The following is a 27499-nucleotide window of genomic DNA, read 5'->3' as shown; positions in this document are numbered from 1 at the left end:
TGTGTAACTTATAACAGCCGTACATATAGAATTGTGTATATATATATATATATATATAATTATATACAGGAAATACCCAGGTTATACCACCAGCATGGTCCATATCACTACCGTGTTTCCCCGAAAGTAGGACACCCACGAAAGTAAGGGGGGGGGGGGGGGGGGTCTGTTGAATTGCCTAATATAAGGCACCCCCGGAAAATAAGGCATGTCCGGCAGTGGTGGGCGGGGCTTAGCGGAACTTTCATGGGCAGGGCTTAGTGATCCCCACTTCACTGACACAGCAGCACGGCTGCTGTGTCAGTGAAGTGGGGATCGCTTTGCCCCGCCCACGAAAGCTCTGCTAAGCCCCGCCCACCACTGTCGGGACGAACAGCAGCACCAGCGCTGCTATGAAGATGGGAAAGGTAAGTATGATACCTTCCTCCCCTACACTACCTACAACCGGCAGTCATGCTGACGCTCCACTAAGGAAGTGTCGGCATGACTGCCGGTTGTAATAAGACATCCCCCGAAAATAAGACAGGTCCTATATTTAGGGCGACAATTTAATATAAGACACTTATTTTCGGGGAAACACGGTATATACAAGATGTATAACTTATACCAGCCGTACATATATAATTATACACCAGACATACCCAGGTTATATCGGCATGGTCCATATCACTATATACAAGAAAATGTATATCGCTATACATACATACATATCTTATCTTTGGATGTTTGTTATTCAATCATGCAAAAACAGCTGAACGGATATGAATGACATTTGGCACATAGATAGTTTGTAACCTCGATTAAAATATAGGCTACTTTTTATCCCGGTAAATGACATGGCTTCACGATGGTTATGAATTTATGTTCACATACTATATTACACTGCTCTTGCAGCAGCTTATCTCAGTTCCCAGCTTTGTTATCTCTCTGTGTAAACAATCAGCTAACCCTCAGTCCATTGTGTACATGCATTTGAATATTATCTGATCTGCTACAGGCAGTGCTGACACACTGGATGGGAAAACACCTTTAATCCAAATTTGCAGTTTGCTACTTTTAAACATGACGGGAAAAAGAAAATCTAATTTGTTGCAAAATTCTAAAACAACGAGAGCGAACAGTTCCACACGACTGAGGATTAGATATGCCCGTCTGCACACAGTTCCACAAGCCAAAAGATTATTATTATTGTTTATTTATATAGCACCATTAATTCCATGGTGCTTTACATTTGAGGATTACATACAGTACACAAAATATACAGGCAGATATAAAACTAACAGTGACTGACTGGCACAGTGGGGTAGAGGGCCCTGCCCGCATTGTTTTTTGGTATTTTACGCAACTTGAAAAAGGGTCTGTTTTACCCGAAATGCGTTGTGATTTTTCTGTACCTGATATCATTAAAAATCGACCTAACTCCATCTGTCGATTTGCTTTCGTTCCTCCTACATGACCATTTGAGCGCGGATCCTTGCCTCCTCCTTTTCCGTATTTACTTTCCCGGTCCATCCGGTGTTTAGTCTTGGAACCGCTGCCACTCTCACCAGAAGTGACCACTGTCCTTATGGAAGTTTAGGGTGTTGTGATCCCATCACAACCCCACCAGGTGAGAGGCCTATTGGTCATTTTCTGTCCTTATCTATTTATCAATCGCAATACTACTACACTTAGTGCGCTCAGTGTCTCTCTCTTTTTCTCTTTTAATCTATGAGGGAAGGGGGGTAGAGACAGAAGGAGAGGGGGAGACAGTTCAGATGGTGGTGTGATGCTAGTGTTATTGGAGGTTGTAGGCCTTCCAGAATAGGTGAGTCTTCAGGGCCTTCTTGAAGCCTGTGATTGTGGGGATCAGTCTTATGTGTCTTGGTAAGGAGTTCCAGAGTATGGGGGATGCATGGGAGAAATCTTGGAGACGGTTGTGTGAGGATAGGATGAGAGCGGAGTAGGAGGTCTTTGGAGGATCTGAGGTTACGTGTGGGCAGGTAGCGGGAGATTAGGTTGGAGATATATGGAGGGGACAGGTTGTGGATGGCTTTGTATGTTAATCTTATTAGCTTGAACTCAATTCGCTGGGCTATAGGTAGCCAGTGGAGGGACTGGCAGAGGGGAGCAGCCAATGAAGATGAAGGGGGGTGAGGTGGATTAAGCGAGCAGCGCAGTTTAAGGTGGCCTGGAGGGGGGCGAGGGTGTTAGCTGGGAGTCCATGGAGAAGGGTGTTGCAGTAATCTACGCGGGAGATTATGAGGGCCTGGACGAGTGTCTTAGTTGTTTCAGGGGTGAGGAAGGAGCGGATTCGGTGGATGTTCTTGAGTTGGAGGCGGCAGGAAGTGTTGAGGGTTTGAACATGTGACTTGAAGGATAGGTCAGGGTCCAGTGTTACTCTAAGGCATCGGGCCTGTGGGACAGGGATAAGTGTGGTTCCGTTGACTTTGATAGATGGGTCACGTGGAGGGGCCATACAGGGTGGGGCAAAGATGATGAACTCCATTTTCTCCATATTGAGTTTGAGAAAGTGGGAGGAGAGGAAGGAGGCTACAGCTGTTAAACAATCTGGAACTCTGGCCAGCAGAGAGGTAATGTCTGGTCCAGAGATGTAGATTTGGGTGTCATCGGCATAGCAGTGGTACTGGAAACCATGATATTCTATGAGTTGGCCCAGGCCAAGGGTGTAGATGGAGAACAGGAGGGGTCCTAGGACGGAGCCTTGGGGGACACCTACAGAGAGAGGGCGTGGTGTGCGAGTGGGAGACGCTGAATGTGCGGTCAGTGAGGTATGAGGAGATCCAGGTTTGAGATACCAAGGGATGAGAGAATTTCTAACAGGATGGAATGGTCAACTGTGTCAAAGGCAGAGGAGAGGTCGAGGAGGAGGAGAACAGAGTAATGGCACTTGGCTATGGCGGTGAGAAGGTCATTAGTGACTTTAGTTAGGGCAGTTTCAGTGGAGTGACGGGGTCTGAAGCCTGACTGGAGTCTGTCAAAGAGCAGGTAGGAGGAGAGTTCTGAGTGGACGTACTGCTCAAGCAGTTTTGAGGCGTACGGGAGCAGTGAGATGGGACAATAGTTGGCTGGAGAGGACGGGTTGAGGGGCAATTTATTAAGTATGGGTGTGACTGTGGCATGTTTGAAGGCAGAGGGGAAGGATTCATTGGCTAGGGATAGGTTGAAGAGATGGGTTAGGGCTGGAGTAATGACTTCAGTGAGTTTGGAGATGAGATGTGACTGGATCGGGTCAAGTGCGCAGGAGGTGAGGTGGGATTTAGAGATTAGGGAGGAGAGTTTTTCGTCAGTGATGGTGGAGAAACAGGTCAGGGATGAGAAGCAGCAAGTAGTTGGGTAGAGGGGTTGTCGGGGGAGTAGGGTGAGTGTCTCTGATGGTGTCGATTTTAGTTTTCAAGTAAGAGGCAAAGTCGTCAGCTGAGATAAGTGATGTCGGAGGGGGCACAGGAGGAGGGAGTTGAAGGTGGATAATAGCTGTTTGAGGTTGCGAGAGATTGCAGATATGAATGTGGTGAAGTAGATCTGCTTTGCGGATGTGAGTGCGGTCTTAAATGCGAGAACTGCCTCTTTGTAACTGAGGAAGTCCTCCTGGGAGTGGCTTTTCTTCCAGAGGTGTTCTGCAACCCGCGCGGCACGTCTCAGTTTTTTAGTTAGGTCAGTGTGCCAGGGTTGCCTATTGATAGGTCGGGCTCTAATGGTTGTGAATGGGGCCACAGAGTCAAGGGCTGAGGTGATGGTGGTATTATAGAAGGCAGCAGTGGCATCTGTGTCCTGGAGTGAGGATATATCAGTGACTGGTAGGAGAGAGTCTAAGAGGGTGCAGGTGTCAAGACGGTTTAGGTTCCTGCGGGGGCGTGTTGGTTTAGAGGTTGGGGGGTCTAGAGGAGAGGGCAGAGAATGTCAGCAGGTTGTGGTCAGAGAGCGTGGATGGAGAGTTAGAGAGACTGCATATGGAGCAGAGGCGGGTGAATATGAGGTATAGTGTGCCCCACTTTATGTGGTTGGCAGAGGAGGACCATTGGGAGAGACCAAAGGAGGCAGTGAGGAACTGGAGGCGGGGGGGTGGTCTGTGTTAATGGGGATGTTGAAATCGCCCATGATGATGGTGGGGGTGTCTGTGGATAGGAAGTGTGTGAGCCAGGTGGTGAAATGGTCGATGAAGGCAGCGGGGGGTCCAAGCAGTCGGTATATGACGGCAGATTGGAGGGTGAGTAGATACGAACCGAGTGCACTTCAAAGGAGGGGGGGTGAGGGCAGGTAGCAGCTGGATTGGGGTGAATGAGCAGTTGTCTGACAGGAGGACGCCTACACCTCTATTAGGTTTATTGTTGGGGCGGGGAGTGTGTGAAAAGTGCAGACCCCCATAGGAGAGGGCAGCGGGGGAGGCGGTGTCTAAGAGCGTCAGCCATGTTTCTGTGATGCCGAGAAGTGTAAATTCATTTGAAATGAAAAGGTCGTGGATGTACGCAAGTTTATTGTGTGCGGAGCAAGCGTTCCATAGTGCCCCAGAGAGGGGAGGGGCAGGAGTGAGTGAGATAGGTTTAAGATTTGAGGGGTTCCGTGTTCTGTTGCCAGGTGTGGGGAATGAGTTGAACGTAGGGGTTTGCTGGGGTGGTCTCGGATTAGGAGATATGTCACCAGAGGTAAGGAGGAACAGGGAGAGGGACAGCAGGTGTAGGTAGGAGAGGGTGTGGGGGGGTTGTGTGCGTCTGGGGCGAAAAACCTGCAGGTGTGTGAGTAGCTGTGCAGGGAAAGTCAGGTGGTAGGGTAGGATGAATGGGGAGATGAGCCACAAGCCAAAGGTTTAGATACGCACGTCTGCACACAGTTCCACATGCCAGAGGATTAGATACATGCGTCTGCACAAAGTACCACACAGTATCACACAGCAGAGGATTAGATACACGCGTCTGCACACAGTTCCACACACCAGAGGATTAGATACACGCGTCTGCACAGCGTACCACATGCCGGTGGATTAAATACCCAGGTCAGCACACAGTATCACATGTCAGAGGATTAGATACACAGGTCAACATACAGTATCACACGCCAGAGGATTAGATGCATGCATCTGCATAAAGTACCACATGGCTAAAGATTAGATACGCGCATCTGCACAAAGTACCACACGCTGAAAGATTAGATACATGCGTCTGCACACAGGTCCACATGCCAGAGCATTAGATACGTGGGTCTGCACAAAGTACCACACGCTGGAGGATTAGATACACAGGCCAGCACACAGTATCACATGCCAGAGGATTAGATACATGAGTCTGCACAGAGTTCCACATGCCAAAGGATTAGATACGTGCGTCTGCACACAGTTCCACATGTCAGAGGATTAGATACACAAGTCAGTACACAGTATCACACGCCAGAGGATTAGATACGTGGGTCTTCACACAGTACCACTTGCCGGCTGGAGGATTAGATACGCACATCTGCCTACAGTACCACAAGCCAGAGGATTAGATACGCACGTCTTCACACAATACCACACACCAGAGGATTAGATATGTGTCACTAAACACAATACCACATGCAGGAGGATTAGATACGCACCACTGCACACAATACCACATGCTGGAGGATTAGATACGGACATCTGCACACAGTTCCACACACCACAAGATTAGATACGCACCACTGGAACAAAGTTACACACACAGCAGGATTAGATATGCGCATCTACACACAATTCCACATGGCGAAGGATTAGATATGTGAGTCTGCACACAGTTCCACACGCCGGAGGATTAGATACGTACCTCAACACATAGTACCACACACCAGAGGATTAGATACGTGCACCTTTACACAGTTCCACACACTGGAGGATTAGATACGTGCGTCTATACACAGTTACACATGCCGCAGGATTAGATACGCACGTCTTTACGCAACACCACATGCTGGAGGATTAGATACGCAAGTCAGCACACAGTAACACACAATGGAGGATTAGATAGGTGCGTCTGTACAGTTTCACACGCTGTAGGATTAGATATGCGCGTCTGCACACAGTACCACATGCCGGAGGATTAGATACGTGCATCTATACACAGTTACATATGCCGCAGGATTAGATACACACGTCTGCGCACAGTTCCACATGCCGGAAGATTAGACACACACGTCTCTACACAATACCACACGATGGAGTATTAGATACGCGCCACTGCACACAATACCACACGGGGAGGCTTTGATACATGCGTCTGCACACAGTACCACACATCGGAGGATTAGATACGCACACAATAGCACACGCTGGAGGATTAGATACACAAGTCAGCACACAGTATCACACGCCAGGGGATTAGACACGTGCATCTGCACACAGTACCACATGTTGGAGGATTAGATACACAAGTCAGCACGCAGTACCACACGCCAGAGGATTAAATATACACGTCTTCACACAATTCCACATGCTGGAGGATTAGATATGCACCACTGCACACAATACCACACGCAGAAGGATTGGATACGCGCCACTGCACACAGTACCACATGCCAGAGAACTAGATACGCACCACTGCACACAATACCACATGCTGGAGGATTAGATACACGGCTCTGCACAGAAAACCACATATTAGAGTTTTGCTCCAGGTTTCCATAGCAACCCAGCCATTTTTCTTCACTGCTTTATGTCAGCTTTAAAGGGGCAGAGCGCTGTGGATGACACTGTGACACAAGGTCACATACACACAGCTTTTCCCCAGGTCTCCATAACAACTGATCACTGGTTTTTCATTGACATCCGAAATGAGATACACATGATGCTTATGGACACACACACAAACGATATACAAAATACACCAGTGCAAAACTGGACAATTCTTTTTTTAAATGTAGATTGTAAGCCCACAATGTACATTTTTCCCTATCGGTATGCCTTTTTGGAATATGGGATGGAAATACATGCAAACACGGGGAGAACATACAAACTCCTTGCAGATGGTTTTTTTTCCCTTGGCGGGATTTGAACACCAGGACTCCAGCACTGTAAGGCTGCAGTGCTAACCACTGAGCCACCGTGTGGCCCAAAACGGAACAATTCTTATGGGGCCACCACACAAACAAAAAATGAAATATACCCATTTGAAGCCGGGTCCTCCTGCTAGAAGAATTATATACAGGAGATACCCAGGTTATACCAGCATGGTCCATATTACTATATACAAGCAGATGTATATAGCTACACATATAGAATTATATACAGGAGATACTCGGGTTATGCATGCTGTATATCACTATATATATAATATAAGATAATGCTTAGGTCATAGAAGTTCTCCATTAAGTTCAGATAAAGCCTAGTGTGAACACTGTGCAGCTTCTTCCCCCTCGGAGCAGTCTTGGTCCCCAGAGAAATACCGCTGTGAGGATTTGCCTTACGCTGCTCCTGCTCATTTACCTTCTGCAGACAGATTGCACTTTTATAAATTCCCAGTTGTCAAGTCCTAATTCAGATAAAGTAAGGAGAGAGAAAATAAGGGCTAAGGAATGTTTGTCTTGTCTGATCACAATGGGAGGGGGCAGGACAGAAAATCACGCATGCTTCCAGGGTCCATAAATTTCTGAATCCCTCGGAGACCCCATTCACATTTAGCGGTGCAGCATCCTATTAACCATTAATGGAACCTTTTTAATGGTAGAGTTCGAGAAAGTTTGTATCACAGACTCATAATCCCGAACCTATAAAACTATCCTAAATCATAAATGTCTACGATCGGAATACCCCTTTAAGGCCCTGTTCACATCTATTCTGATATGTCCATTATAGGACAACCAAAATATCTAAAGCATCAACTACATTTCATAGAGGACAGTAGTGGTACCCATTGACGATAATGGGGTCCATTATGGATGCTGAGAGTTGTTGTTAGACAACAGCTGGAGAGCCACAGGTTGGAGACCGCTGTTCTTTGCATTGCAGGAAGGCGCCAGTTCCAGTTGGACTTGGGGGAAGTATGGTATTACGCCCCTCATAAACGTGTGAGAGATGGATGACAATATCAGTGAGCGCGGGTGGGCAAGGCAACAGGAGGAACTGTGGGCTGAACGTCTGCAGGAATGTGGTAAGAAAACTGAGAAGGCAAAGAGGAGCAGCAGGTAAAAAGTCACCAGTGGGAAAAGTAAGAGAGGGCATCGTGGGCTGCGAGATGAGAAAGGTGGAGATACAGCAAGGGGCAGAACACAGCTCGCCTCCTTCACACCCAGCTGGCACTTCTCATACAGGGCACCATGGACCCCCGCTGCTTCCTCTCCATCACTCCCCACTCTCTGTTATCACACATGGCACCCAGCCCTCCTCCCCCTCACTCACACATCCCAGATGGATTACAGCCTCACAGGATGAGAAGAAGAAGCTCTCCTCTGAGCTGTGTTATTACACCCGATTCCATGGGCTGTAGGCTACATAAAAGGTAAGTGAGCAACAGCCCCTGTCATAGGAGCTTCACCTATAGGATGGGACCCGTCATGGCAGGGAGAGGTTCACATTGCCCAATGGTGAAGAGGAGATTCAGAAAGGCAGAGTGGGTATTGATCAAAGGGGAAAGGTATGAGGGAGACGGCTGGAGAAGTTCAATGAGGTGCAGCGCTCGGGATGGAGACCAGGTAAGGCTCGCATGTTGGGCTGAAAAAGTTATGGGGTGGAAAGGGTCAAATAAGAGGGGAATGCTATGCATGATCCAGCCAAGGAAAAGTTGCCAGCTGTTTACTGAAGGGGTTAAGTAGATTGTACATAGTGCCAAGGAGAATTATATGCTGTGCATGGGGGGGGGGGGGGTAAAGTGTTAATTCTATGGTGTAGAATCAGCGCTGTACGGGCTCAGGGTGAGAAAGAGTTAACTCATCTACCAATATGAGGGATTTGCAAGAGAAGGGGTTATCACTGGAAGACAAGGGGTTAAAGAAGCTGCTAAAGTGAAAGGGTTAAGTACAATGGGAAAGACAAAGGAAAGAAGAAGATAATGACATAAAGTGACATAAGGATGTGTGAGCTTTCCAAGGGTCCAAAGAAAGGTGTTAAGTCAAAACTGGAAGAAGAGGGGCTAAAGGCGCTGCAGAAGTGGAAGGGTTAATTGAGATGGGAAAGACACCGACATAAAGCTTTGGAAGCTCTACAAGGGTCTGGAGAAGGAACGGTTAAGTCAACTTGTATGGATCCTTACAAGACTGTGAAAGAATGAAAGGTGGCGGTATAACAGCAAGACTTGGAGAAGTAAGGGTTAAGTCAACAATGTCACACCTGGGAAGATATCTAGGAATTAGGAGAAACAAAGGGTTAATATCAGTAGAGACTTCTAGATAGAGAAGAGTTAAGCCAATGTTGGAGGAAAAATGGTTAAGTCATCTGTGGAGGAGGAAGGGTTAAGTTGGATGTGCGAGGCCGGTGCGGGAAGGAGAACGTCTCATCTAAAAATAAGCTTTTTCATCTGCTTTTATATATGATCAGAAAAGTGGATGAAAACAGGGAGCGGGTAGAATGTGCGGAGCCCTCTGGCGCCTCCTGCCCCTGTGATGAGGCGGTGATTGTTGTGTGCTCAGTACACAGCGGGCCTCATCCTGCAGCCGCTCATACTCTTTCCATTATCTCCACTAGCTTTATTGTCCAAGCCTCTGACATCAGGCTCAGATTTACATGCAGCGGGGTCGGTACAATTACACCAAAAAGGTCCCATTAATCTCTGTGTGTAAAGGGAGGACACGACCAGACCCGGCGGATCCCATCATTATCTGACCCACTAATTGGTATCATTGATGGGATCAAACCCAGGACAGAAGAGCTTGCTGTTGTCTCCTCGCCACACTCTTTCCAGGCCCCACCGGCCCACTATTTGCTACCTATACAATTTTGCACAGGGTCTCACAGCCTAGGAGTAAAGGGCATGGCGCCAACAAGGGCTGGGCTCTAGGGATGGATCTCCTGGCCCTGGGTTTACCTTGTACTAGATGAGAGACCCGCCTACAGATTACTGGACTCACTCCCAAATCCCTGGGAAGGTGTCAGCAGGCTGCAGGCTGTCACTTACAGTAGTCTGAATTCTGACAGCAGAGCCGCCTATCCTATAACTATATATGTAGTTATATATCCTATATAACTACAACTCCCAGCATGCTCTGACAGCTGCTCCCTCTACTCAGCCCCCATTCACTTTCTTTAGTCACTAACAGGAATAATTCATCTGTCTGTGAGATGTGGAGGGATCGACTCATAAGTCCTCATATCTGCCTGCAAGGACCATCTGTCTGCATCTACTACCAACTGTATTCTCATCACCAGGAAACTCCAGACTGTATACATCACCACTATATCTCCTGTATACATCACCCCGCTCCTCATCACTATATCTCCTGTATACACCACCCCGCCCTCATCACTATATCTCCTGTATACATCACCCCGCTCCTCATCACTATATCTCCTGTATTCATCACCCCGCTCTTCATCTCTATATCTCCTGTATACATCACCCCGCTCCTCATCACTATATCTCCTGTATACATCACCCCGCTCCTCATCTATATATCTCCTGTATACATCACCCCGCTCCTCATCTATATATCTCCTGTATACATCACCCCACTCCTCATCACTATATCTCCTGTATACATCACCCCGCTCCTCATCACTATATCTCCTGTATACATCACCCCGCTCCTCATGTATATATCTCCTGTATACATCACCTCACTCCTCATCACTATATCTCCTATATACATCACCCCGCTCCTCATCACTATATCTCCTGTATACATCACCCCGCTCCTCATCACTATATCTCCTGTATACATCACCCCGCTCCTCATCTATATATCTCCTGTATACATCACCCCACTCCTCATCACTATATCTCCTGTATACATCACCCCGCTCCTCATCACTATATCTCCTGTATACATCACCCCGCTCCTCATCACTATATCTCCTCTATACATCACCCCGCTCATCACTATATCTCCTGTATACATCACCTCGCCCTCATCACTATATCTCCTGTATACATCACCCCACTCCTCATCACTATATCTCCTGTATACATCACCCTGCTCCTCATCTCTATATCTCCTGTATACATCACCCCACTCCTCATCACTATATCTCCTGTATACATCACCCCACTCCTCATCACTATATCTCCTGTATACATCACCTCGCCCTCATCACTATATCTCCTGTATACATCACCCCGCTCCTCATCACTATATCTCCTGTATACATCACCCTGCTACTCATCACTATATCTCCTGTATACATCACTCCACTCCTCATCACTATATCTCCTGTATACATCACCCCGCTCCTCATCACTATATCTCCTGTATACATCACCCCGCTCCTCATCTATAGATCTCCTGTATACATCACCCCGCTCCTCATCTATATATCTCCTGTATACATCACCCCACTCCTCATCACTATATCTCCTGTATACATCACCCCGCTCCTCATCTATATATCTCCTGTATACATCACCCCGCTCCTCATGTATATATCTCCTGTATACATCACCCCACTCCTCATCACTATATCTCCTGTATACATCACCCCGCTCCTCATCACTATATCTCCTGTATACATCACCCCGCTCCTCATCACTATATCTCCTGTATACATCACCCCGCTTATCACTATATCTCCTGTATACATCACCTCGCCCTCATCACTATATCTCCTGTATACATCACCCCACTCCTCATCACTATATCTCCTGTATACATCACCCTGCTCCTCATCTCTATATCTCCTGTATACATCACCCCGCTCCTCATCACTATATCTCCTGTATACATCACCCCACTCCTCATCACTATATCTCCTGTATACATCACCCCACTCCTCATCACTATATCTCCTGTATACATCACCCCGCTCATCACTATATCTCCTGTATACATCACCCTGCTCTTCATGTATTTATCTCCTGTATACATCACCCCACTCCTCATCACTATATCTCCTGTATACATCACCCCACTCCTCATCACTATATCTCCTGTATACATCACCCCGCTCCTCATCACTATATCTCCTGTATACATCACCTCGCCCTCATCACTATATCTCCTGTATACATCACCCCGCTCCTCATCACTATATCTCCTGTATACATCACCCCGCTCCTCATCACTATATCTCCTGTATACATCACCCCGCTCATCACTATATCTCCTGTATACATCACCACGCTCCTCATTACTATATCTCCTGTATACATCACCCCGCTCCTCATCACTATATCTCCTGTATACATCACTCCACTCCTCATCACTATATCTCCTGTATACATCACCCTGCTCCTCATCACTATATCTCCTGTATACATCACCCCGCTCATCACTATATCTCCTGTATACATCACCCCGCTCCTCATCACTATATCTCCTGTATACATCACCCCGCTCCTCATCACTATATCTCCTGTATACATCACCCCGCTTATCACTATATCTCCTGTATACATCACCTCGCCCTCATCACTATATCTCCTGTATACATCACCCCACTCCTCATCACTATATCTCCTGTATACATCACCCTGCTCCTCATCTCTATATCTCCTGTATACATCACCCCGCTCCTCATCACTATATCTCCTGTATACATCACCCCACTCCTCATCACTATATCTCCTGTATACATCACCCCACTCCTCATCACTATATCTCCTGTATACATCACCCCGCTCATCACTATATCTCCTGTATACATCACCCTGCTCTTCATGTATTTATCTCCTGTATACATCACCCCACTCCTCATCACTATATCTCCTGTATACATCACCCCACTCCTCATCACTATATCTCCTGTATACATCACCCCGCTCCTCATCACTATATCTCCTGTATACATCACCTCGCCCTCATCACTATATCTCCTGTATACATCACCCCGCTCCTCATCACTATATCTCCTGTATACATCACCCCGCTACTCATCACTATATCTCCTGTATACATCACTCCACTCCTCATCACTATATCTCCTGTATACATCACCCCGCTCCTCATCACTATATCTCCTGTATACATCACCCCGCTCATCACTATATCTCCTGTATACATCACCACGCTCCTCATTACTATATCTCCTGTATACATCACCCCGCTCCTCATCACTATATCTCCTGTATACATCACTCCACTCCTCATCACTATATCTCCTGTATACATCACCCTGCTCCTCATCACTATATCTCCTGTATACATCACCCCGCTCATCACTATATCTCCTGTATACATCACCACGCTCCTCATTACTATATCTCCTGTATACATCACCCCTCTCCTCATCTATATATCTCCTGTATACATCACCCCGCTCATCACTATATCTCCTGTATACATCACCTCGCCCTCATCACTATATCTCCTGTATACATCACCCCACTCCTCATCACTATATCTCCTGTATACATCACCCCGCTCCTCATTTCTATATCTCCTGCATACATCACCCCGCTCCTCATGTATTTATCTCCTGTATACATCACCCCGCTCCTCATAACTATATCTCCTGTATACATCACCCCGCTCCTCATCACTATATCTCCTGTATACATCACCCCGCTCATCACTATATCTCCTGTATACATCACCTCGCCCTCATCACTATATCTCCTGTATACATCACCCCACTCCTCATCACTATATCTCCTGTATACATCACCCTGCTCCTCATCTCTATATCTCCTGTATACATCACCCCGCTCCTCATCACTATATCTCCTGTATACATCACCCCACTCCTCATCACTATATCTCCTGTATACATCACCCCACTCCTCATCACTATATCTCCTGTATACATCACCCCGCTCATCACTATATCTCCTGTATACATCACCCTGCTCTTCATGTATTTATCTCCTGTATACATCACCCCGCTCCTCATCACCATATCTCCTGTATACATCACCCCACTCCTCATCACTATATCTCCTGTATACATCACCCCGCTCCTCATCACTATATCTCCTGTATACATCACCTCGCCCTCATCACTATATCTCCTGTATACATCACCCCGCTCCTCATCACTATATCTCCTGTATACATCACCCCGCTACTCATCACTATATCTCCTGTATACATCACTCCACTCCTCATCACTATATCTCCTGTATACATCACCCCGCTCCTCATCACTATATCTCCTGTATACATCACCCCGCTCCTCATGTATATATCTCCTGTATACATCACCCCACTCCTCATCACTATATCTCCTGTATACATCACCCCGCTCCTCATAACTATATCTCCTGTATACATCACCCCGCTCCTCATCACTATATCTCCTGTATACATCACCCCGCTCATCACTATATCTCCTGTATACATCACCTCGCCCTCATCACTATATCTCCTGTATACATCACCCCACTCCTCATCACTATATCTCCTGTATACATCACCCTGCTCCTCATCTCTATATCTCCTGTATACATCACCCCGCTCCTCATCACTATATCTCCTGTATACATCACCCCACTCCTCATCACTATATCTCCTGTATACATCACCCCACTCCTCATCACTATATCTCCTGTATACATCACCCCACTCCTCATCACTATATCTCCTGTATACATCACCCCGCTCCTCATCACTATATCTCCTGTATACATCACCTCGCCCTCATCACTATATCTCCTGTATACATCACCCCGCTCCTCATCACTATATCTCCTGTATACATCACCCCGCTACTCATCACTATATCTCCTGTATACATCACTCCACTCCTCATCACTATATCTCCTGTATACATCACCCCGCTCCTCATCACTATATCTCCTGTATACATCACCCCGCTCATCACTATATCTCCAGTATACATCACCACGCTCCTCATTACTATATCTCCTGTATACATCACCCCGCTCCTCATCACTATATCTCCTGTATACATCACTCCACTCCTCATCACTATATCTCCTGTATACATCACCCCGCTCCTCATCACTATATCTCCTGTATACATCACCCCGCTCATCACTATATCTCCTGTATACATCACCACGCTCCTCATTACTATATCTCCTGTATACATCACCCCGCTCCTCATCACTATATCTCCTGTATACATCACCCCGCTCCTCATCTATATATCTCCTGTATACATCACCCCACTCCTCATCTATATATCTCCTGTATACATCACCCCGCTCCTCATCTATATATCTCCTGTATACATCACCCCACTCCTCATCACTATATCTCCTGTATACATCACCCCGCTCCTCATGTATATATCTCCTGTATACATCACCCCACTCCTCATCACTATATCTCCTGTATACATCACCCCGCTCCTCATGTATATATCTCCTGTATACATCACCCCACTCCTCATCACTATATCTCCTGTATACATCACCCCGCTCCTCATAACTATATCTCCTGTATACATCACCCCGCTCCTCATCACTATATCTCCTGTATACATCACCCCGCTCATCACTATATCTCCTGTATACATCACCTCGCCCTCATCACTATATCTCCTGTATACATCACCCCACTCCTCATCACTATATCTCCTGTATACATCACCCTGCTCCTCATCTCTATATCTCCTGTATACATCACCCCGCTCCTCATCACTATATCTCCTGTATACATCACCCCACTCCTCATCACTATATCTCCTGTATACATCACCCCGCTCATCACTATATCTCCTGTATACATCACCCTGCTCTTCATGTATTTATCTCCTGTATACATCACCCCACTCCTCATCACTATATCTCCTGTATACATCACCCCACTCCTCATCACTATATCTCCTGTATACATCACCCCGCTCCTCATCACTATATCTCCTGTATACATCACCTCGCCCTCATCACTATATCTCCTGTATACATCACCCCGCTCCTCATCACTATATCTCCTGTATACATCACCCCGCTACTCATCACTATATCTCCTGTATACATCACTCCACTCCTCATCACTATATCTCCTGTATACATCACCCCGCTCCTCATCACTATATCTCCTGTATACATCACCCCGCTCATCACTATATCTCCTGTATACATCACCACGCTCCTCATTACTATATCTCCTGTATACATCACCCCGCTCCTCATCACTATATCTCCTGTATACATCACTCCACTCCTCATCACTATATCTCCTGTATACATCACCCCGCTCCTCATCACTATATCTCCTGTATACATCACCCCGCTCATCACTATATCTCCTGTATACATCACCACGCTCCTCATTACTATATCTCCTGTATACATCACCCCTCTCCTCATCTATATATCTCCTGTGTACATCACCCCGCTCCTCATTTCTATATCTCCTGCATACATCACCCCGCTCCTCATGTATTTATCTCCTGTATACATCACCCCACTCCTCATCACTATATCTCCTGTATACATCACCCCGCTCCCTATCACTATATCTCCTGTATACATCACCCCGCTCCTCATCACTATATCTCCTGTATACATCACCCCGCTCCTCATCACTATATCTCCTGTATACATCACCCCGCTCCTCATCACTATATCTCCTGTATACATCACCCCGCTCCTCATCACTATATCTCCTGTATACATCACCCCGCTCCTCATCACTATATCTCCTGTATACATCACCCCGCTCCTCATCACTATATCTCCTGTATACATCACCACGCTCCTCATTACTATATCTCCTGTATACATCACCCCGATCCTCATCACTATATCTCCTGTATACATCACCACGCTCCTCATTACTATATCTCCTGTATACATCACCCCGCTCCTCATCTATATATCTCCTGTGTACAGCACCCCGCTCCTCATTTCTATATCTCCTGTATACATCACCCCGCTCCTCATCACTATATCTCCTGTATACATCACCCCGCTCCTCATCACTATATCTCCTGTATACATCACCCCGCCCTCATCACTATATCTCCTGTATATATCACCCTGCTCCTCATCACTATATGTCTTATATATATCACCCTGCTCCTCATCACTATATCTCCTGTATACATCACCTTGCTCTTCATCTCTATATCTCCTGTATACATCACCCTGCTCCTCATCACTATATCTCTTATATATATCACCCAACTCCTCATCACTATATTTCCTAAATACATCACCCCGTCTCTCATCACTATATCTCTTGTATTCATCATCCAGCTTGACAGGGACATGTAGTGCCTCACCCTATAGTCAGCTGATGATACTCCTCCCCTTATTTCGCTATCCTCTGGGATGACTTTTCCTATAGACACCAGGGGATGGCGCCATAGAGGGCCCTGAAGCAAGGTCTTGTCATTGACTAGCGATGAGTGAACTGGTTTATAACAAACTGGGTCCGCAACAAATTTTCCAAAAGTTTTGGGCTTGGCCTAACTCAAAATTTTTAGGATTCACTTCCCATAAATCACCATTATACCTTGGGGTGACTACACTATAATAAGTGGGCGCTAAACATAAGTAACAGTCTTACCCATCTCTCAAGGGCTCTGTTGCGAGTCTCCATACTCTTTGGGCCTCTTCAGGCTCCTGAGTGATGTCTGTGGCTCTTGGGACTGTAGGGTGCCTCAACATCATGGCGCTTACACCTTGTATAAGTTCCAGTTCGGACTCAGCAATTTTGACATGAGCAGCAGCTTCCGGATGAACCTTGTGAGGTTCCCCCAAAACTATTATTGATACCCCCGAAGTTAAGGCACTGCAGGGCAATATATTCAGTGGGCACCATTATTCATGTCCATGGGTGTAGACGTGGCAGTGCTGATATGCTGCCAGGTATGCAGGTACTTGACGTGGACATCTAACAGAACTGCTCACCATCTCTCCAGACTCTTGCGTCAATGTCTCATAGTTTGGTCACATCTCCAAAACTTTACTTATCCAAAGTATGGGGTGACTGTAAGTCCAGAGCTACCCCCTGGTCCAGATCTGTAACCTGTCCTCTGTCTCTGATCTCCTCCAGCTTCGGTGTCCTCCTCTCCATGTCCTGTCTCTGGTTAGTAGTCTCAGCCTCCTATGCCAAGCACAATGTCCAGATGCCCGACCTGTCTCCGCTGTGGCCCCCGCACTACCAGTACTTCACAGACAGCAACCAGCTGCCAGTCATCTGTAAGTAATTCTGTCCTACCTACCTACCCCCCCAATCCTTGATACTCCTTGCTACTTGCCTTCATCCCCCTCCAATGCCCAGCCAAACCATGAGTCTTCATCCAAACACATCATGTCCCTCTCGGCCGTGCCCTACATGGCAGCACGTCTCCAGCACATGGATTCCCACAGCCGCCCATCGCCTGCCTTCCTGCCCTGACCATTGCCAGGGAAAAAAATCATTACTGTTATCCTTGCCAGATATGTTCCCAGATCCTGGCACAGACTCTTAAGAAATAAGGACCGGGTGTGCACATGCCATCTGCTAGCAAGAGAGGAACAGGGCTGCAGCAGAGACTACGAGGGATGTGGGGGAGACAGATGGAGAGAGATGAGAGAAACAAGTGCGAGAAATAGCAGAGAGTGCGAGCGGCGGGCGAGAGGGATGAGCAGTAGAAGGGAAGACGGGAGGCACAAGCAATGGATCCCAGACAGGAGGGCGTACAAAGTCAGGGGTCAGCTGTCCAAGAATAGGGGTCTACAGCCTGATATGTTGTCTCTTAAAGGAGCTGAACACTGTTTGGTTGAGTATATCAATTACCTTATAGCCTTTGAGAGCACTGCCCCTCTAGTATCCCATTGTTCCATTACAATTTTCAGGTTTCCCTGTATTTGATTGGCTGTAGACTCCCCCTTTAAATTGCAACACCAGGGTGCTGTGTCTGACAGCCACCATATAAACTAATGATACTTTGTTCACAGTGTGTCCCTCAGCTGGAAACTGCAACAATCAGCTACAACTGCCATCAAATATGTCATAGTTTCCCAGCAGCACCTCCGCAGGAGAAATAAAGTATTGCACAGTTCTTATTAAAATCAATTGACTGTCTGGGTAATGCATGAATGTGGTGAGTTCTCCAGAAGGACACAGGCATAGACTGGGGTCTTGTAGAGACTGATCAGTTTTCTAAATCGGACATAACACCTTTAAGTGTTTTAATTTAAAGGGGTTGTCCAGAGGGTATATTTATATAATCTTAGAATGGCCTAGCAATATAAGGCCAGGACTAAGCAGCGACTTTGGTTGTGACTCTCGGGCCTGTGATTCCTTCATCTATGTAAGTGAATGTGGTCACACTCGAAAGGAGCTGGATTTTTGGGGGGTACAATGCGATTACATTGACTTACACGGGTGAAGGAGTTGCAGGAAAACACAATGATCACATGTCCCTAGCCTAAAAAAAGTTGTACTCCCCCCTCCCGTTCTCACACTTATCAGCTCCCCATAGTCGATACTTACGCACTGGTGATCAGTGAAGTGACAGGCCCATGGACTATAGACCAGTGGGGACCAAGTAAGCATCACCTAGGATCAGCAGGGGTGGGATGGGGGAATATGACTTTTGTCTTTTGCTGTGCCATGTGTAGGACTTTGTAATGGTCAATCTTATAAATAAATAAATGAAATTTTTCACAGACAGCGCCACTCTTGTCCATAGGCTGTGCTGGGTACTGCAATACTCACTAACAGTATTGTTTTGTCTTGGATCTACATGCAGTATGTCTTCCCTAACCTACCCCTGCACCTCTGTATCCTGCAGCTGGGGGGACCTGTCGGGTGGTGTCCGCTCACCGCTGCTGTAACAGGAACCGCATTGAGGAGCGATCACAAACAGTCCAGTGCTCCTGCCTGCCAGGGAAAGTGGCCGGGACCACCCGGGACAAACCTTCTTGTGTGGACGGTAAGTCATGGACATAAGCCTAGGTAGGGATGGAATATATATATACACAAGTATATACAAGTACTAGAAATATATAATGCCCTCTCCTATGTATCCTGTATATGACCTATTACAGAAACTATGGCCAATGGAAGATCAAATTCTGCACCCACATTCCTGTGATTTACGGTGTTATAATATCTTTGACCTATATCTTATTTCTTAATCATATATCCTGTATCTTATACCGATACCTTGTACCTTATATCCATATCTTATACCTGTATCTTATATTGTATACCTATAAGTTATATCCATATCTTATACCTCTATCCTGTATCTTATACCTATATGTTATATGTTATACTCTTGACTTCCAAGAACACTTTATAGCCTGTAAATAGCAATGGAATAGCGCCACCTAATGGAAATTTTATGATGAATATATTTAAAGAACATTCAGCTTGATAATATTAAAGGGGTTTATTGTCTATCCATTATGTGTGATTGCTCTCAGGATACCCATTCTAGTGATGATAGGGAGTCCCAGCAATCACAAAGTTATCACGTATTGTGGATAGGTAATAAATGTCACACCCCAGGGGGTTGGTCTGCTCCCGAGGCTCTGCATTGGGTATAATACAGTGTATCAGGCAAGCTGGAGCATTGGGGTGTATATATGACACTCGGTGCAGACAGAGACGTAACTTGTAGGGGCCCTCATGTATAATACTGATGTCTCCTGGTGTTTGGGCGCCCTCAGGTTTCAGGGCCCGGTAGCAATTATCACCTCTGCACCCCCTATAGGGTAGAGAAGTTTCATATAGCATGTGCCCTATGATCTTAGCTCTGACATGTCTGGTATAACTATGTGATGTCATCCGCAGCTTCCATCGTGATGGGGAAGTGGTGGTGTGACATGGAGCCCTGTCTGCAGGAGGAAGAGTGTCAGACCCTTCCTGATAATTCTGGCTGGATTTGTTTCCAGGGAGGACGCATAAAGACCACCAAGGTTAGAGCAACATGTTCACTAAACAGTGCTAAGAGCATATAATGGCCATGTCATGTGGACACCGTGGTGAGGAGAGGGGCTCACTACACTACTACAGAGGGCTGCAGAAAAGACTACTACAAAGGAGTGTGGACCCTGCTGGTACAGTTCCTGACAATATATAAAGTCCTTAAGTTCTTCAGTTATTTCTTAGTATGTAACTGGATGTCACTGGCCTTAGATTTCTATAGATGGATGCCATATACTCCCAACCGTCCCGGATTCTGGGTCCTGTCTCACTGTCCCAGTCAGCGGGAGGTATGTCCCGATATCAACAACTCCTGCCTCATCACTGTACATGAAGCACATCCCTGTGTGCTCTGGTCCCGGGAGCTGTAGGCTAGATGTGATAATGTGATGTGATGTGTATTTTATTATGTTAAACTGTGGGGGCAAATGGAGGGGGCACATTAAACTGGGGACAGATGAAGGGGGACATTAAACTGGGGACAGATGTAGAGGTGAGCAATAAACTGGGGACAGATAGAGGGGTGACATTAAACTGGAGGCGCATATGGAGGATGACATTAAACTGGGGTATGGACAGGTGGAGGGTGACGTTAAACTGGGGGCAAGTTGGAAGGGGACATTAAACAGTGGGAGTAGCTGCAGGGGGACATATCTGCCTCTGGTTGCCACCAGTTTAAAGTCCCCCTCCAACTACCCTCACAGTTGAATGTTCCCTTCCAACTTGCCCAGTTCAATGTCCCCGTTCAGCGACCCCCACTAGTTTAAACTGGAGCACCAGGAGAGGGACATACTATGGGGCAATTGGAGGGAAACATTATAATGTGGAGGCATATAATGTTAGGATGATTATAGGAGCCTTAGACCGTGTTGGGGCACATGGAAAAATGGATGAGAAAGTTCAACATAGAAGTGGGTGGAGCTTAATTTTTTAGTTATTTTTTAACACCTTAAATGAATCCAACACTCGTACTTATTTATACTATATTGGGTATATACACTCACCGGCCACTTTATTAGGTACACCTGTCCAACTGCTCGTTAACACTTAATTTCTAATCAGCCAATCACATGGCGGCAACTCAGTGCATTTAGGCATGTAGACACGGTCAAGACAATCTCCTGCAGTTCAAACCGAGCATCAGTATGGGGAAGAAAGGTGATTTGAGTGCCTTTGAACGTGACATGGTTGTTGGTGCCAGAAGGGCTGGTCTGAGTATTTCAGAAACTGCTGATCTACTGGGATTTTCACGCACAACCATCTCTAGGGTTTACAGAGAATGGTCCGAAAAAGAAAAAACATCCAGTGAGCGGCAGTTCTGTGGGCGGAAATGCGTTGTTGATGCCAGAGGTCAGAGGAGAATGGCCAGACTGGTTCGAGCTGATAGAAAGGCAACAGTGACTCAAATAGCCACCCGTTACAACCAAGGTAGCCAGAAGAGCATCTCTGAACGCACAGTACGTCGAACTTTGAGGCAGATGGGCTACAGCAGCAGAAGACCACACCGGGTGCCACTCCTTTCAGCTAAGAACAGGAAACTGAGGCTACAATTTGCACAAGCTCATCGAAATTGGACAATTGAAGATTGGAAAAACGTTGCCTGGTCTGATGAGTCTCGATTTCTGCTGCGACATTCGGATGGTAGGGTCAGAATTTGGCGTCAACAACATGAAAGCATGGATCCATCCTGCCTTGTATCAACAGTTCAGGCTGGTGGTGGTGGTGTCATGGTGTGGGGAATATTTTCTTGGCACTCTTTGGGCCCCTTGGTACCAATTGAGCATCGTTGCAACGCCAAAGCCTACCTGAGTATTGTTGCTGACCATGTCCATCCCTTTATGACCACAATGTACCCAACATCTGATGGCTACTTTCAGCAGGATAATGCGCCATGTCATAAAGCTGGAATCATCTCAGACTGGTTTCTTGAACATGACAATGAGCTCACTGTACTCCAATGGCCTCCACAGTCACCAGATCTCAATCCAATAGAGCATCTTCAGGATGTGGTGGAACGGGAGATTCGCATCATGGATGTGCAGCCGACAAATCTGCGGCAACTGTGTGATGCCATCATGTCAATATGGACCAAAATCTCTGAGGAATGCTTCCAGCACCTTGTTGTATCTATGCCACAAAGAATTGAGGCAGTTCTGAAGGCAAAAGGGGGTCCAACCCGTTACTAGCATGGTGTACCTAATAAAGTGGCCGGTGAGTGTATAAGAATGTTTTTTATACTTATGAGGGGGAACTCACCAGAGTGTTTTTTTCATAAAAACATCCTTTTATTCCATCTTTAGTAAAAACATCCACAGTTGATTCACGGGAGAGAGTAAATGCACAAGAAGTGGCTAGGCAACGTCCGTTTCGCACTGAGCACGCTTTTTCAAGCCTCACTTATGCATAACGAAACGGACGATGTCTAGCCACTTCTTGTGCATTTACTCTCTCCTGTGAATCAACTGTGGATGTTTTTACTAAAAATGGAATAAAAGGATGTTTTTATGAAAAAAAAAAACACTCTGGTGAGTCACCACCATTTTGAGCTTTTCATTATATTCTGTGTTCCTGGTTTTCAGTACATTTACGTATACACGGTAACATTTTTTTATATTTATACTATACTGGGGTATATAGAATTCTGTTTTTTTATATTTATGCCGTAATATTTTGATTCTTCCTCCCATTACGACGTTCACCATATGGGAAAATGAGTTTGCTAAGTTTGTAGTTCGGGCATTTCCAGACATGGAAATGTGTGATTTTCTTTATTTTTAAATCTGAGGGAAGAGGGGGCGTTTTGTTCTTTTACATACTGTATTTTTTTTATTTTCGCTTTTGGACTCCTCAGGGGTCTGATCACTACTGAAATATACTGTAATACTAATGCAGAGTAGTAGAATATGTCATATAACTACACTAATAACTAGGCTGGGGGGCTCCCAGCTGTCATAATAATAGGTCACCACCCCAGGATCATGTTCCGGGGGACACCGATCATCACAAACATGGCAGCAGTAAATAGATGCCATGGTCACGTTTGCTGGTGGCATCTAAAGGGTTAATGCCCGGGATCAGAGAAGACTGTGCTCACGGGCATTGCTGCCAGGTCTCCATGGCTTCTGAGCAGCCGCCACATTTAAAGACCCAACATCCACTGTAATAGTAAGGTATATACTGGGAAAGGGTTAAACTGTTACTTTATAGACTATGTGCTGTGAATTCTCAAAAAATGTACATCATGGTGGTACAGTAGTGGTTTGTGGTGTGCAGTATGTATTATTAACCCATTGTGGATGACGGCCAAATGTTACTGTACACATTTGTTTTATATATATATATATATATATATATATATATATATATATACATATATATATATATATATATATATATATATATATACACACACACACACTGAATATATGAGCTTTACACACCCAGGTCTATTACGCAATCTGTATTTTTTTTTATCATTTCCAGTTTAGAATCTGATTTTTGGTCCTTTGGGTTGTGGTGGTTTTATGTAGGCTAGGCCTGTGTATATACCTGCAGTTGTGGAGTGTGTACGGGAACTTACTGCTTGGATCACACTTTTTGCCACTAATAATATTTTTTGACACCTTGACACACATTTGCATGGCGGTGCCTGTGTGTAACGTGTTAGGTGACATTGTGACAATGCACCAGCTGTCTATTCTCAGAGAATCTATTACATATATACTGTATGTTATATGGCAGGGTTACTAACCTGTACCAGTGACTTCATCATCTCCTTCACAGACACTTGAGGAATTCTCTGGTGACATTTCAAGGATCAGATCTCAGCTTTTATTATTCGCTGCCAACAACCTGCAGGAAACATTGTCACCTATTTATCAACCTCTTCACAGATCAGTCGCCAAATCTGGAGCTTCATCTCATGTACACAACATATGGAACCGGGGAAATACAGATAATGTAATAAATAGGATTTACCACTCCAGTGTCAGATTGGCAGCACAGATTGTGCTATAGGAATTCTTCAAGGGATTTCCAGGCCTATTTTTTAGGACAGATCATCGGCAAGATTAACAGGGACTAGCTGTTTGCAGCAGCAGGCCATGTGATGTCACATTACATGGCCTGTTCATGGTTCAGTCCCATTCAAGTGAACAGTCTGAGCTGCGATACTGAGCACAACCACTATACAATTTACGGCGCAGTGCTTGGTTTTGGGAGAAAAGACTGCAGTGCTGCCACTGTTGGCCTTTCCTAACCCTTCGTTCACATCTGCATTCGGTATTTCATTCGGGGAGTCCGCATGCGGATTCCCCCGGACAGAATACCAACACTGATGTGAACGAGGCTTAAGGATAGGTCATGAATAGCTTTAGGGCCCCTTCACACGGAGGATACGCTGGCTTATTCGGAACGTGTAAACGTTCCGAATCAGCGGCGTTTAAAACAGATCCCATTGCTTTCTATGGGAGCCAGCACACGTGCGCTCCCCATAGAAATTAATGGAAAAAAGCAGCCCATTCATTTCTATGGGGAGCGCACGTATGCCGGCTCCCATAGAAAGCAATGGGATCTGTTTTAAACGCCGCTGATTCGGAACGTTTACACGTTCAGAATCAGCCAGTGTATCCTCCGTGTGAAGGGGCCCTTAGACTGGAAAACTTCTTACCCCTCGTTCACATCTGCATTCGGTATTCCGTTCAGGGAGTCCATATGGGGACCCCCTCGAACAGAATACCGATCACAACTGCAAGCGGTGTGCAGTAAAAGCACACGGACCCCAGAGACTATAATGGGGTCAGTGTGCTGGCCACGCGCTTCTCGCACGAATTATGCGGACAGGAAAGTAGATTGTGAACTACTTTCCTGTCCGCATGATCCCTGCGGAGATCTGGCGGCAAGCACACAGACCCCATTCTAGTCTATGGGGTCCATGTGCTTTTCACTGGCAAACCGCTTGCAGTTGCGTTTGGTATTCCGTTCGGGGGGTCCTCATGCGGACTCCCCCGGACAGAATACCAACGCTGATGTGAATGAGGCCTTACACTGTATATGAGCCACACCTATAGATATCAATGTACAGTACATACCTCACCCATACATGCATATCACAAAACACAAGCCGCCCTTAAAGACAAAGTTTATTAATATTAAAGGACAATTTCCAGGATTAGCATGAACATGGATGCTTTCTTTAAGAAACTTGTCTGTGGGGTGTCTGGTGTTGCAGTTCAGTCAGATTTATGCCAGAAAAACCGCAGAGTTTTACATTCACTGCAAAGTGGATGGGATTCTGGCTAATCCCATCCACACATTGCAGAAAATATTCTGCAGCAGAAACGCTACAATTTGAAGACTGTTTGCATTTTTGCAAATCACAGCATGTCAATTATACCTACGGAAACGATGGCAGTTTCTGTATAGGTATAAAAGGGGCAGAAAATTTGCAAAGGAAAACTCTGTGGACTTTCTTCGAAAAGCACTGCAGCCTTAACCTTAAAGGATTTCAGGGACTTCTTTAACGATGGCCTATCCATATATGATGGGTGGTTTCCATCACCCAGGACCCTTCAGATAACCTATTTGAAGACACTGTGGCACTCACTGACCCTTTCCTTGAGCCAATGATTCAAGTAAATGGAGCACAGACACTAATATTTGTACAGTACTGTGCTTGAAGAGGCCACAGTGTTCACCAGAAGACTGCAGCCCCTTCTTGCAGCTGATCTGTGGGGGTCCCAGGTGTCAGACTCCCAAACAATCACATGATGATGGACCTATCCCAAAGCCAGGTCATCAATAAGTATGTCCTGGAAAATCCCCTTAAAATGAATAGCCCTGATTTGCAATACCCTATGCAACCTTTCAATATGTGTGGCACTGTTTTTGAAATAAATCTGTTTTTTTTGTTTTTAAATTCTGCCTTATCCCTTAAGTCTGTTTGGAGCAAAAAAAAAAAGCTAATATTAAATTAGAAAAGGGAAGCCCTACACCATGACGTGGCTGATATAGCGCAGTACAATGTAGGCCAGAACTACAATTTTACATGTAGCTGCTGGAACCCTTCAGGCAGAACGGATGTACTGTGCAGCATCTAGTGCAGGGCCTAAGGGAGCGGGGAATGATACAAATTCTCTCTATAGTGTTCCTGCTCATGCTCACAATGCATCACATTAGGCTTCATGCACACAGCCGTTTTTGCACGCTGAGAGTATTCAGTTTTTAACGTACAGCTTATGGATGACATCCAAGTGTCAACTGTTTTTTCCGTGTTCTATTGATTTCAATGGCCTGCTCCGATAGGTGAAAACGGATCCAAAACAGGACACGCTCTATAATTATTGGAACAGACACTCGTTGTGCAAAAATGGCTGTGTGCATGAAGCCTTAGGGATATATAATCGGTCTACATGCAGCTTTGTCTTTTTTGTCTTTTCAGATTCACCCACGCTATTGAAGACGGACCTAATGCGACGTGCAAGCAATAGTCTGCGGTTCTAGAACATTCTGCTTTTCCTAAAGACTGTGAGATGGGGGAGTAGTCGCGGCTGTTGTACCAGGGATACTCACGGGAGACATGGAAATAAACATAATGTGTCTTAGAGTCTCAGAGAGAACGCGCCATGACGGACCCCCT

General features: G+C 45.9%; 1 protein-coding gene across 1 annotated transcript; it reads left to right on the top strand.

Moving 5' to 3' along the window:
- The first annotated feature begins 8245 nt into the window (after nt 1-8245).
- Nucleotides 8246-27431, top strand: LOC142184864 (chemokine-like protein TAFA-1). Its single transcript, XM_075259978.1, has 5 exons — nt 8246-8441; nt 17998-18143; nt 19724-19864; nt 20731-20855; nt 27302-27431. Exons 1-5 carry the CDS (start codon nt 8260-8262, stop codon nt 27317-27319), a joined length of 612 nt encoding a protein of 203 aa, XP_075116079.1. The 5' UTR covers nt 8246-8259; the 3' UTR covers nt 27320-27431.
- Nucleotides 27432-27499: the final 68 nt, after the last annotated feature.

This window comes from Leptodactylus fuscus, chromosome 11, assembly GCF_031893055.1.
Source record: "Leptodactylus fuscus isolate aLepFus1 chromosome 11, aLepFus1.hap2, whole genome shotgun sequence".
NCBI classification, from domain to species: domain Eukaryota; kingdom Metazoa; phylum Chordata; class Amphibia; order Anura; family Leptodactylidae; genus Leptodactylus; species Leptodactylus fuscus.
Note: the sequence above shows the minus strand (reverse complement) of the source record. Positions and strands in the feature narration are given on the sequence as shown.